Source organism: Artemia sp. Qi Xiang Cuo, chromosome 10 (assembly GCF_049724085.1).
Source record: "Artemia sp. Qi Xiang Cuo chromosome 10, ASM4972408v1, whole genome shotgun sequence".
Taxonomy (NCBI): Eukaryota; Metazoa; Arthropoda; class Branchiopoda; order Anostraca; family Artemiidae; genus Artemia; species Artemia sp. Qi Xiang Cuo.
The window spans coordinates 71987914-72001642 of NC_142803.1; the positions used below are offsets into that span (position 1 = coordinate 71987914).

At 36.8% G+C, this 13729-nt stretch overlaps 1 protein-coding gene across 1 annotated transcript in view; it reads right to left on the bottom strand.

Annotated features, from left to right (window-relative positions):
• The window catches only part of LOC148948135 (queuosine 5'-phosphate N-glycosylase/hydrolase), a 95228-nt gene that overhangs the window by 54557 nt on the left and 26942 nt on the right, over window positions 1-13729 (bottom strand). Inside the window, exon 3 of the mRNA XM_089095701.1 lies at window positions 3248-3524. Within this exon, the coding sequence (XP_088951827.1) occupies window positions 3248-3524 (277 nt within the window). The remainder of the gene's footprint in view (window positions 1-3247; window positions 3525-13729) is intronic.

Sequence of the window (13729 nt, forward strand, 5' to 3'; positions counted from 1 at the left end):
CACACGCTTTTAACAACTTGCACTCTTTTTTGGCTTTCATTTGCACTCTTTTTTGACGTCGGCAGTTGACAGCCCTGGTAGTGTGTCGTCTCTCGTGTACAAGTCAGCAGAATTCCTTGTATCATAAGAATGGTACGCAGAATTTGATGATAAAACATGTAAAAAATAATTAGGTGCTAGTTTATTTAAACACTGATACACGAAAATACCGGTTTGATAATCTCTCAACTGCCCAACATTCAAAATATTAAAATGGCGATAAAAATCCATTGTACGTTCACAAAGTTTGTTCCATTTACGAAAAAGAGGGAAACATTTTGGCAACTATATTTTTTCATTCGTGAATTGAACTCAGTTTCAAATTCATCATAGCTAATCTTTTGCCATTCACTTTTTCAACTGCATTTTTTATCACTTTAGTCGCTTGTTACTGCATAACAAAGTTAAGGCCAAGAAAAATTGTAGTTAATCGTAGGGCAAACCGTTACGTTACCAATCTAGGACACTACCAATCAATTTAGACGTATTAACATATACAATTAAACAGTAAGCAGAGAGGGGTTTTATGGGGGTGATAGCCCCATCATATCTTGAATTGACCTGGGCAGGATTTGAAAAAACAATTAGAGATCAGATGAAAAAAAAACAAGTTTCTTCAAACGAAAGTAAGGAGTGACATTGAAATTTGGGCAGACATTCACCTGTATATAAGGAGGGTTGCTCCTCCTCAACTTCCCAGTCTTTGCACTCAAGCTTTATTGTGCTTTAAAAATAGTTTTTATTCCAATCTATAGTGCTTTAAAAATAGTTTTTATTCCAATCTAATGGCCCTTGTGTTTGAGCAGTCGTTTTTAAAGAATCAGGACAAAGAGTCAAACTTTAGCACAAGGAGTGGTGGGTTGGGGATAGAGCCCCCCCTCTTATATGCGGAATAGTTTCAGCTTATTTTAAGTTTTAAAGTTTCTCCTTAGTTTTAGTTGAAAAATCTTGCATTTTTATTTAATCACCGTTCAAAGAATTGTCCGCTCGTTTTAATCTTTGTTCAACTTTTTTGGGCTGCATAAGAAAAACCCAAAAAAAATTGTTCCCAGACTGTTCTGCTTTTTGCATCCTCACTGCTTTCAATATCCTTCCTAATAATGCTACCCACGAAAGTAAAAGCTACCCTTACGGTCGGTGTAGCTACCTAACATTATTGTTTATGCTCATTTATTCCGACTTAGGCAAATTAGTATTCTTCACAGTAGTTTTTAAATATATTCCATCGCCTTAAACCTTTCAAGACCTCCTAGAAGTCATTAATTCCGCTAATAGTTTATCTAGAACTCACATATGATTCGTACCATCTATGTGACATCTGCACCTTCTTGTCACGCATGTCGACAGTTGCAGCACCTTCAGATTCTTGGAGAGTTTTCGCTTTCGATTTTAAACTTCGTCAGCCTATAGCTTTTGTTGTGCCTTCCTTCACATTGTTCTTTGCACACAATCCATCAATATAACCCATTTAAATGGATATAAAATACAATCCTAATTAATTCATAATTTCAGCCCGAATCAACGACTAATCTAGCTTAACCACAGCAACATTATTCTAGCCTATAGCATCAATCACTTTTAGTAACAGTTTATTTTGCAATACAAAAATATGATCTTCTAGAACTAGATCAAATATCTGGTTTTCTAGACTTTTCTAGATCAAATATCTGGTTTTCTAGACTTTTCTAGATCAAATATCTGGTTTTCTAGACTTTTCTAGATCAAATATCTGGTTTTCTAGAACTACATCAAATATCTGCTCATAGTCTCCCAGGCTTGGGACTGAAGGGGTCGGAGAACTTAGATATCTAAATCCTAAATCATCTCAATTGCTAGTTTAGTGGCGGAGTAAAAACCCTCAACGCCGCAGTGAATCCTCCCTTTTGCGTCGTTCTTTTATTCATTTTTTAATTTTTATTTTCTTATTAGTTATTATTGTCTTAGAGTTGATGAAACTGACTTACTTATGCTGCACTACATATGCAGCATAATACTTATGCTGCACACTAGCAGAAACGTCAGTTTTTTCATGTTGCAGCGTTTGTAAATAGTAAAAATTGCTTTTCTGTTTGTGAATACAGAAACCTAAACCATCCCATCTTCATCGGAGTATATTTAAGCCGCGTCTTACAACAAATAGATTTTATAACATAGTTAGGCCTACAAATTGAAACAATGTTCAGATAAAGTATAAGTGATTTTCAATTTTCTTAGTTTATTCTTCAGTAGATTTAATCGGCAAAAATATTTACTTTGCCAAAATTTATCCCCTAATAATTTTTTTTTACTGTAGTGCTTTTTGTTTTTTCATCATTTTTTCATTTTTTTTGCCTAGCTTGGTTTCTTCAGTAGAGTTTTGACAAATTTATGACCTCACATTAAGATTTAAAAACTTTTAAAAAATTAGCGTTAACTATTATGGCCAGTTAGTTTGTGTCTTCAACGTTTTACCTGGTAAGATCAGACAAGATATGACCTGAACGCATAAGAGGAGCCCCCCCCCCAACGGTTGTGAGTGCTGTTGGATAAGAAAGTTTCAATGGGAAATTCGTCAATAAATAGCTTTTAGTGAACTTATACTAGCTACAATAAATGCTTACACCACTATTTTTAGGCCTTAAATTGGACATAGATTAATAAGCCTCAATACTGAGGTTGTATAAGGTTTTAATTTTTATTTTTTTAATTTCATTTTACATGTTTATTATACTTTTTAAATTTTATAATTATATATTATGTATTCATTAATTCATTTTATAGACGTATAGTTTTTATCTATATTCTTTTATATTTAATTTTTTTATTTCATTAATTTTTTGTCTCCTTATTCTAATTATTTTTTTCTTGGAGCTAAACTAAAAGAACAAAAAGGGAAATATTGAAGATCATATTTTTTTCTTGAGAAGTGACAAACCCCGCTTAAACAGGCTGCTTAAATCTGACTATTGAAGGTTTTTTAAGGGACACGCTCGGAATTATATTTTAGATGATAAACGTTCAACTATGAGCATTGATTTACCTAAGATTTCCCAAAAAGATTATATTTAAGCAGAAGTCTCTAAATTTTAGGATGGGGTCCAAAATCCATACTGCCTGGTCAAAATTTGACAACTAAATTCCCTCCCCAATCACCACTGAATGTTTTATTGAAGGGATATTTGACTCTTATTGGTGAGTCAATAAATATACGACAAAAAGTAGTCCTTACCTCTCTGCTCCTTGTATAAGGCTTCGTCTTCAAAAGTGGGAAAGTGACTGATGACAAGGTCACATAACTTCAAAGCTGAATTGTCTGCTTCTCTGAGCATATTATTGAACTTCCCATCAAATTTTTCCATCAGTGTTTTACCAGCTGAGACTAGACTCGAGTACCTTTCTTCAAACAAAGGAATTGGTGGACAATTGTCATCAGCTTCAAGTATTTTCATTAAGACTTTACGATCTATTTGAGAGTAATAATATGCTGAAGTAATTGGGATTCCATTCTGGAAATAAACATAATATTAATTTGGGCTCTATGAAACACTAACTAAAAAAAAATTAAGTTTTTTTTTGACAGAAGTGGAGCCATTATACGTCTCCTGGGGAGGGAGAGTATAGAAAAGTGGTGTTGTAATACTCAGATTTAAGATTTTTGACAATAAAGATTATGGCACCAAAAAGTGCAGTTTTTGGTGAAACATGGCACTTAATTAAAAATTAGCTTTTAAATAAGACCTTCTAAATACATCGACCATGAAGATTATGAAAGATAAGACACTAAGAAATGCCGTTTTTGGTGCAACTTGTTTACTTGCGACGGCCTTATGCAAACAAATTTATAAAAACATGAAGACATTAAAATTAGCTTTTAAATGAGACCTTTTAAATATATCGACCATGAAGATTATGGAAGATATGGCACTAAAAAGTGCCGTTTTTGTGGCAACTTGGTACTTTGTGACGGCCTTATGAAAACAAATTTATAATAACATGAATACATAAAATTAGCTTTTAAATGAGACCTTTTAAATATATCGACCATGAAGATTATGGAAGATATGGCACTAAAAAGTGCCGTTTATGGTACAACTTGTTTACTTGCGACGGCCTTATGCAAACAAATTTATAAGAACATTAAGACATAAAAATTAGCTTTTAAATGAGACCTTTTTAAATATATCGACCATGAAGATTATGGAAGATATGGCACTGAAAAGTGCCGTTTTTGTGGCAACTTGGTCCTTTGTGACGGCCTTATGAAAACAAATTTATAATAACATGAAGAAATAAAAATTAGCTTTTAAATGAGACCTTTTAAATATATCGACCATGAAGATTATGGAAGATATGGCACTAAAAAGTGCCGTTTACGGTACAACTTGGCAATTTACCTTATGAAAACAAATTTATAAAAAAAATGAAGACATAAAAATTAGCTTTTAAATGAGACCTTTTAAACATATCGACCATGAAGATTATGGAAGACATGGCACTAAAAAGTGCCGTTTGTGGTGCAACTTGGCAATTTGCGACGGCCTTATGAAACTAAATTTATAAGAACATGAAGACATAAAAATTAGCTTTTAGATGAGACCTTTTAAAAATATCGACCATGAAGATTATGGAAGATATGGCACTAAAAAGTGCCGTTTGTGGTGCAACTTGGCAATTTGCGACGGCCTTATGAAAACAAATTTATTAGAACATGAAGACATAAAAATTAGCTTTTAGATAAGACCTTTTAAATATATCGACCATGAAAATTATGGAAGATATGGCACTAAAAAGTGCCGTTTGTGGTGCAACTTGGCCATTTGCGACGGCCTTATGAAAACAAATTTATAATAAATGAATACATAAAAATTAGCTTTTAAATGAGACCTTTTGAATATATCGACCATGAAGATTATGGAAGATATGGCACTAAAAAGCGCCGTTTATGGTACAACTTGGCAATTTGTGACGGCCTTACGAGACCAAATTATATAAAAACATGAAGACATTAAGATTAGCTTTTAGATAAGACCTTTTAAATATATCGACCATGAAAATTATGGAAGATATGGCACTAAAAAGTGCCGTTTTGGTGCTTGGCACTTGAGCAATTTGTGACGGCCTTATGAGAACAAATATATAAAAACATGAAGATATAAAAATTAGCTTTCAATTAAGCCTTAAACAGCTCTTTGTGATATTTCAGTGTCCCACTAACGGCGAAGAAAATAAAGTAGGGTTTATCAGTACTACTCATACAATGAAAGGATTTTCCCTGTTGTTCAAGGTAGGGAGATGTAATTTCCTTTTACATGGCTTTCAAAATAGCGAATCTAATGAAGTACTTTTCATTGCGATCTAACACCATTTTCAAGGGTTTTCAGATGTTTTTCGAAATTCCTTTAAATTTTTCAAAATAACGCTTTACTATTAGAATTAATCAAAATAGTAGTTACCATTCCTGAATCACAAAAATTACAACTCACTTAGAACAGAAGATGTTAATAAGAAAATGGCCAAATCAAATAGTTTGTGGTAACGAACTGAAAGTATGGAGCGGTGCGGCTCAACAGTAACCGAAACTCTAAAAAACAGAATTTTGATATCAATAGATATATCAAAAGAATTGGCTTATTGTGTTGATTCCAAATATATAAGATTAGTTAAGTTTAGTATTACTCATCAAAAGCTATGAGTCTGAGAAATATTCCTGTTAGAACCTTTGGTCCTGTTTTTTTTTTCAGATAAATTAATTAAAAAACACTTTCCACAAAACAAGTTTTTCAAAGAAAAGTAAAGAACTCCATTAAATAAAAAATGAGCAAAAATAAAATCAAATAATCTACCAAGCGTGAAACTACCACAAATCAGCATAGATAAATAAATGAAACCTAAAATGAACAGAAATTGCAACAAATAACCGAGTCAAACTGAAAACGAGCAGAAATTAACATAAGTTGGGCGCAAAACCCCTATGCCTTCCCAAGGCCAGAAAAAAATTTGCACTTTACTGAAAGAAATATAAATGTTTTTACTTTTATAACTTTAATAAATCAAATAATTTCAACATTTTGATTACTAAATATCAGTATATGTATATTAAACTGACAATGCACATTCATTTGTATTTTTTCTGTAAAGTGCAAATTTTGTTCTGGCCTTGGAAGGCATAGGGTTTTGCGCCCAACTTATGTTAATTTCTGCTCGTTTTGAGTTTGACTCGGTTATTTATTGCAATTTCTGTTCGTTTTGGCTTTCATTTATTTATAGATGCTGATTTGTGGTAGTTTCGAGCTTAGGATTATTTGATTTTATTTTTGCTCATTTTTTGTTTAATGGAGTTCTTTGCTTTTCTTTGAAAAACTTATTTTGTGGAAATTTTTTTTAAATTAATTTCTGTTCGTTTTATATTGACATAGTCTTTTCAGGGAAAACAAAATAATTCTTTAAATCTTGTCGTTTTTTTTAAGACTATATAGTTTGGCCTGCTATTTGTATGTCTGGAGAAAAATTTTCAGCAAAATTTAACAACATAGACTCTTATGAAAATCTGGACACAAATAATAGTGTTTAATTTAGTTTCATATCTCCTCTAGTTGACCTGAAATGGGAAACTTGATACCATTCGCAACAAAATCTGCTTACTTTCTTTGATAGCTTGGAAGCACTTACGCTGTTTTGATTTGGTTGCATTTTAAGAGCAGAAGTAGGCCCGCAAGTTCGATCATAATACCCTCAGTCATTCTTGGAATACTGCTGAGATGCCTTATTGGAAATTAACATTATACACAATGCATTTTGAGTAAATCTTAAGGCAACACTTAGTTTTTAAACATAATGGGCAAATGGGAGGGTGGGAGTAGAAGGGGGATTATTTGCCCTCCAATCACTTTCGACTATTAAAAAGGGCATCAGCACTTTCTACTTTCAATCGAATGAGCCGCTTTCGAAGTTCCCACGACAACTCCTTCGATACGAAGTGCACTGGTCTAAACAACAACAACAAAAAATATCATTTATCACTTTCGACTATTAAAAAGGGTACTAGCCCTTTGAATTTCAAATCGAATGAGCCCTCTTTAAAGTTTCTACGACAAAGATTTCAATAAAAACCTTATATGCCTCCAGGGCATAAATTATAACCCTTGCCCTGAGGGTCGTGGGGAAGTGATCTCCTCAAAAACATATTTTCTATTTTGAAATCAACTACTCTGAACAAAATGGCTATCTCAAAATTTGGATTGGATGGATTTGGGCGAATGATGGGCGTGGGGGGAGGGGGGCTAGTTTCCCACGAATCATTTTTGAATGCTAAAAAGGGCACTAGCCCTTCGAAATTCCAATCGAATGAGCTTTTTTTGAAGTTTCTACGACAACGCCTTCTATAAAAACATTATAAGCCCACAGGGCAAAACTTAAAACCCTTGCCCTGAGGGCTGTTGGGGAGTATCCTCCTCAAAAAATATTTTCTATCTAGAAATAAACTACGCTGAACAAAATGGCTATCCCAAAATTTTGATTGAATGTGCTTGGGGGAATGATGGGTTGGAAAAAGGCACTAGCCCTTTGAATTTCCAATCGAATGAGCCTTTTTTGAAGTTTCTATGACAACGCCTTCTATAAAAACCTTATATGCCCCCAGGGCATAACTTAAAACCTTTGCCCCGAGGGTTGTGGGGGAGCGTCCTCCTCAAAACATATTTTCAAATCTGGAAATCAACTACACTGAACAAAATGGCTATTTCAAAATTTTGATTAGATGTGTTTGGGGAAGTGATTGGCGTGGGGGGGGGGCTAGTTGCCCCCAATCACTTTTGACTATTAAAAAGGGCACTAGCCCTTTGAATTTCCAATCAAATGAGCTTTTTTTGAAGTTTTTACAACACCTTTTATAAAAACAACTTATATACCCCCAGGGCATAACTTAGAACCCTTGCCCTGAGGGCTGTTGGGGAGTATCCTCCTCAGAAACATATTTTCTATGAGGAAATAAACTACGCTGAACAAAATGGCTAGCTCAAAATTTTGATTTAATGTGTTTGGGGGAATGATGGGTGTGTGTGTAGGGGCTAGTTGCCCTCCAATAACTTTCGACTATTAAAAAGGGCACTAGTCCTTTGAATTTTCAATCGAATGAGCCTTTTTTGAAGTTTCTACGACAACGCCTTCTATAAAACCTTTTATCCCCCGAGGGCATAACCTAAAACCCTTGCCTTGAGGGTTTTGGGGGAGTGTGCTCCTCAAAAACATATTTTCTATTTGGAAATCAACTACGCTGAAATAAATGGCTATCTCAAAATTTTGATTCGATGTGTTTGGGGGAATGATGGACGTGGGGCTAGTTGCCCTCCGATCACTTTCGACTATTAAAAAGGGTACTAGCCCTTCAAATTTCCAATCGAATGAGCCTGTTTTGAAGTTTCTACTATAACGCCATCTATAACAACCTTAAGTGTCCTCAGGGCATAACTTATAACCTTTGCCCCGAGGGTTGTGGGGGAGTGTTCTCCTCAAAAATATATTTTCTCTCCGGAAATCAACTACAGTGAACAAAATGGCTATCTCAAATTTGGATTGGATGTGTGTAGGGGGGAGATGGGCGTGGGGGGGGGGGGGGTAGTTCCCGTCCAATCACTTTCTACTATTAAAAAGGGCACTCGAACTCTCAATTTCCAATCGAATGAGCCCCTTTTGAAGTTTCTACGACGACCCCTTCCATGTGAAGTGCCCTGCTCTAAAGGAAAAAATAATACATAGTACATTGTGCCAACATCGTTTTTATATGCCCTCGGGGCATAACTTAAAACCCTTGCCCTGAGGGTTGTGGGGGAGTTTCCTCCTTAAAAACATGTTTTCTATCTGGGAACAAACTATATTGAAAAAAATGGCTACCTCAAAATGTGTATGGGATGTGTTTGGGGGAATGATGGGCGTGGAGGGGGGGGGGCTAGTTACCCTTCTCCCACTTTTAACTATTAAAAGGGGCACTAGCCACTCCAATTTCCAATCGAATGAGCCCTTTTTAAAGTTTCTACGACAACTCCTTCAATACGAAGTTGCCGGCTGAAGAAAAAAAAAAATTGTGCCCACATCGTTCTTTACAAAATGACTATCTCAAAGTTTTGATTGGATGTGTATGGGGGAACGATGGGCAGTGGGGGGATAGTTGCGCTCCAATAGCTTTCGACTATTAAAAAGGGCACTAGCCCTTTGAATTTCCAATAAAACGAACCTTTTTTGAAGTTTCTACGACAACGCGTTCTATAAAAACCTTATATGCCCCCAGGGCATAACCTAAAACCCGTGCCCTGAGGGTAGTGGGAGACTCTCCTCCTCAAAATAATAATTTCTATCTGGAAATCTATTACGCTGAACAAAATGGCTATCTCAAAATTTTGATTGGATGTGTTTGAGGAAATGGTGGGCGGGGGGGAGGGGGGTAATTGCCCTCCAATCACTTTCGACTATTAAAAAGGCACTAGTTGAATTTCCAATCGAATGAGCATTTTTTTTTGAAGTTTCTACAACAACACCTTTTTTAAAAACCTTATATGCCCCCAGGGCATAACTTAAAACCCTTGCCCTGAGGGCTGTTGGGGAGTATCCTCCTCAAAAATGTATTTTCTATGTGGAAATCAACTACGCTTAAATAAATGGATATCTCAAAATTTTGATTGGATATGTTTGGGGGAATGATGGGCGTCTGGGGGGGGGGATAGTTGCTCTCCAATCACTTTCGACTATTAAAAAGGGTACTAGCCCTTCGAATTTCTGAATGAGCCAGTTTTGAAGTTTCTACGACAACACCTTCTATAAAAACTTTATATACCCCCCAGAGCATAACTTAAAACCCTTGCCCTGAGGTTTGTGGGGGAGCGTCCTCCTCAAAACATATTTTCTATCTGGAAATCAACTACACTGAACAAAATGGCTATGTCAAAATTTTGATTGGATGTGTTTGGGGAAATGATGGGCGTGGGGAGGGGGCTAGTTGCCCTCCAATCACTTTTGACTATTAAATAGGGCACTAGCCCTTTGAATTTCCAATCGAATGAGCATTTTTTGAAGTTTCTACCACAACGCCTTTTTTCAAAACAAAATGGCTATCTCAAAATTTTGATTGAATGTGTTTGGGGGAATGATGGGTGTGTGTGGGGGGGGGCTAGTTGCTCTCAATAACTTTCGACTATTAAAAAGGGCACGAGCCCTTTGAATTTTCAATCGAATGAGCCTTTTTTGAAGTTTCTACGACAACGCCTTCTATAAAACCTTTTATCCCCCGAGGGCATAACCTAAAACCCTTGCTATGAGGGTTTCGGGGGAGTGTGCTCCCCGAAAACATATTTTCTATTTGGAAATAAACTACGCTGAAATAAATAGCTATCTAAAAATTTTGATTCGATGTGTTTCGTGGAATGATGGACGTGGGGCTAGTTGCCCTCCGATCACTTTCGACTATTAAAAAAGGTACTAGCCCTTCAAATTTCCAATCGAATGAGCCTGTTTTGAAGCTTCTACGATAACGCCGTCTATAAAAACCTTATATGCCCCCAGGGCATAACTTAAAACCCTTGCCCCGAGGGTTGTGGGGCAGTGTTCTCCTAAAAACATATTTTCTATCCGGAAATCAACTACACTGAACAAAATGGCTATCTCAAATTTTGATTGGATGTGTTAGGGGGGAGATGGGCGTGGGGGGGGATAGTTCCCGTCCAATCACTTTCTACTATTAAAAAGGGCACTCGAACTCTCAATTTCCAATCGAATGAGCCCCTTTTGAAGTTTCTACGACGACCCCTTCCATGTGAAGTGCCCTGCTCTAAAGTAAAAAATAATACATAGTACATTGTGCCACAATCGTTTTTATAAGCCCTCAGGCCATACCTTAAAACTCTGTCCCCGAGGGTTGTGGCGGAGTATCCTCCTCAGAAACATATTTTCTATCTGGAAATCAACTACGCTGAACAAAATGGCTGTCTCAAAATTTTTGTTGGATGTGTTCGGGGGAATGATGGGCGTGGGGGGGGAGCTATTTGCTCTCCAATCACTTTCGACTATTAAAAAGGGCATTATACACTCCAATTTCCAATCGAATGAGCCCCATTTTGAAGTTTCTACGACAACACCTTCGATAGAAGTGCCCGGCTGAAGAAAAAAAAAAATTGTGCCCACATCGTTCTTTACAAAATGACTATCTCAAAATTTTGATTGGATGTGTTTGGGGGAATGATGGGGGGTGGGGGGGATAGTTGCGCTCCAATAGCTTTCGACTATTAAAAAGGGCACTAGCCCTTTGAATTTCCAATCGAACGAGCCTTTTTTGAAGTTTGTACGACAACGCCTTCTATAAAAACCTTATATGCCCCCAGGGCATATTTTATATCTGGAAATCAACTACGCTGAACAAAATGGCTATCTCAAAATTGTGATTGGATGTGTCTGAACAAAATGGCTATCTCAAAATTTTGATTGGATGTGTTTGGGGGAATGATGGGCGTCTGGGGGGGGGGATAGTTGCCCTCCAATCACTTTCGACGATTAAAAACGGTACTAGCCCTTCGAATTTCTGAATGAGCCAGTTTTGAAGTTTCTACGACAACGCCTTCTATAAAAACTTTATATACCCCCCAGGACATAACTTAAAACCCTTGCCCTGAGGTTTGTTGAGGAGTGTCCTCCTCAAAAACACATTTTCTACCTAGAAATCAACTATGCTGAACAAAATGGCTATCTATGCTGAACTAAATGGACATCATAGGCAGCGCTAGCGCCCTGCCTATGATGTCGTTATTTGTTTCTTTTCTTTTTGGGTTCTGTAATTATCCCCTTTCCCCTTTGTGGTAATTATTAATATTCTTTTAATATTGGCTACGCCATTTTTCTTTCTTTAACTGCGTAGGCCGTTAAAACCACGATGTATAATTGCGCAGTTTTACGGGTGACTCACCATACCTGACAGTTATTTTCAGATAACAAATTTGGTTCAAATTGTCGGGGGGGGGGCGGGGTGAAAAAGGGGTATATAATTGATTCAATCGAAGTAAGTTGGTAACTGGTAAGGATTTGGATTGGCTGGAAAAGAGTGGCTGCCACCCGCTTCATATACGCGGCTTTACCTTCTAGGGGTAAGATTTTTGTTTTACTTATCAGTTCTTATGCAACCGAGAAAAGGAATATAGTATGAAATCTGTTGTTTATAATCTTTGACTTTTTAGCCTAGGTGGAGTCCGGAAGCCTACAGAAGGGCTGAGATTATATTATTTGAAGAAGGAAAAGAATCCTATACGCAACGAGGGACGGGAAGGGAATTGGGGAGGTTTAGTCTTGGTGACTGGGGCAACATAATGCGACATTTTTGAATCCCTAAGGACAATACTCTTGTCAGAGAACCCTGACGGTTTTTGTAAACCGCCAGAGACGAAAAGCAGAAATCCCACCAGGTTTCTCCAGTAGAATTAGAGGTTTCCCCAATATAAGAGGGAATCGTCAGAAAAGTTCAAATCCCCCTCTTCCCTCCATAATATTGCCTGATTTTCTAAAAATGAGGGAGAACACCCCTTAAAAGTTAAGGAACGTTAATGAAAATAACACCATCAAATTCAGTGTATCCAAGCCCTACTGTAGAGGTTTCAAGCTCCCCTCTGCAAAAATGTGGAATTTCTGTATTTTTGCCAGAAGAAAGAATATTATGGATGCGTGTTTATTTGTTTGTTTTCCCCAGGGCTGATCCTATTGAACTAATAGTCCTATAATATCGAGAAAAAGCTCATTCGAACGAAAATTAAAATTTCTAGTGCCCTTTTTAAGTGACCAAAAAAGATTGGAGGGCAACTGGCTCCCCTCCCACACACCTTTTCCCCTAAAAGTCATCCGATCGAAATTCTGAGATAGTTATTTTGTTCAGCATAGTTGAAAAATTTGGTAACTGGGTCTTTGAAGATAATATAACCCCCACAACCCCTGGGGAAAGGTTTGTAAGTCATGAAATTCGCCCGTTGTTTACGTATAGTATTTCTTATTCGGAAAGTATACAGACATTTTTAGAGGAGGGGTAGAATTTTCTGCAAAGGTGATTTTTGTGGGGATAATTTTCCGTGAGGAGAGAATGTTATAATGTTCCTTTCATCCGTAAGGTGTGGCCTAGCCTTCTTAAGATAACCCTTGATAGTGGGTTTGAACCACATTTTTCGCAAAGCTTGTTGTTTCATATGTGATCATTCAAACATGCTCCTAAGACTACCTTTAGATAGATTCTCTGGAAAACATTAAACAAGTAATCCTCAGCCTCTCAAAAATCCTGCGTTTCAGAACCATACTTTACTAGTGCCATTACCATGGCTTCAACGGGCCTTTGTATTCCTCAGAAAATTTCCAGGAACCCTCCCCTGTAGCAAAATTTCCACGTGAAAATTCCCTCCTGTGCAAAATTACCCTCTAAACCCCCCCCCCCCCCCAAAAAAAAACAACAACCTGGAGAATCCTCTCTATATGTAAAATTGAGCCGCCAAAACGGAATTTAGACAAATAAAAATAATGTCAAATAACGAACTGTAAGAAAGAAGTGATTCGGGCCTGAAAGTAAGGAATGACATTAAAACTTAAAACAAACAGTAATTATCCCGTATATGAAAGAGGCAGCCCCCCCCCCTAAACGCCCCGCTCTTTGCACTAAAGTTTTGTATTACTTTAAAAAGTTGAGTTGTGACAAAGAGTC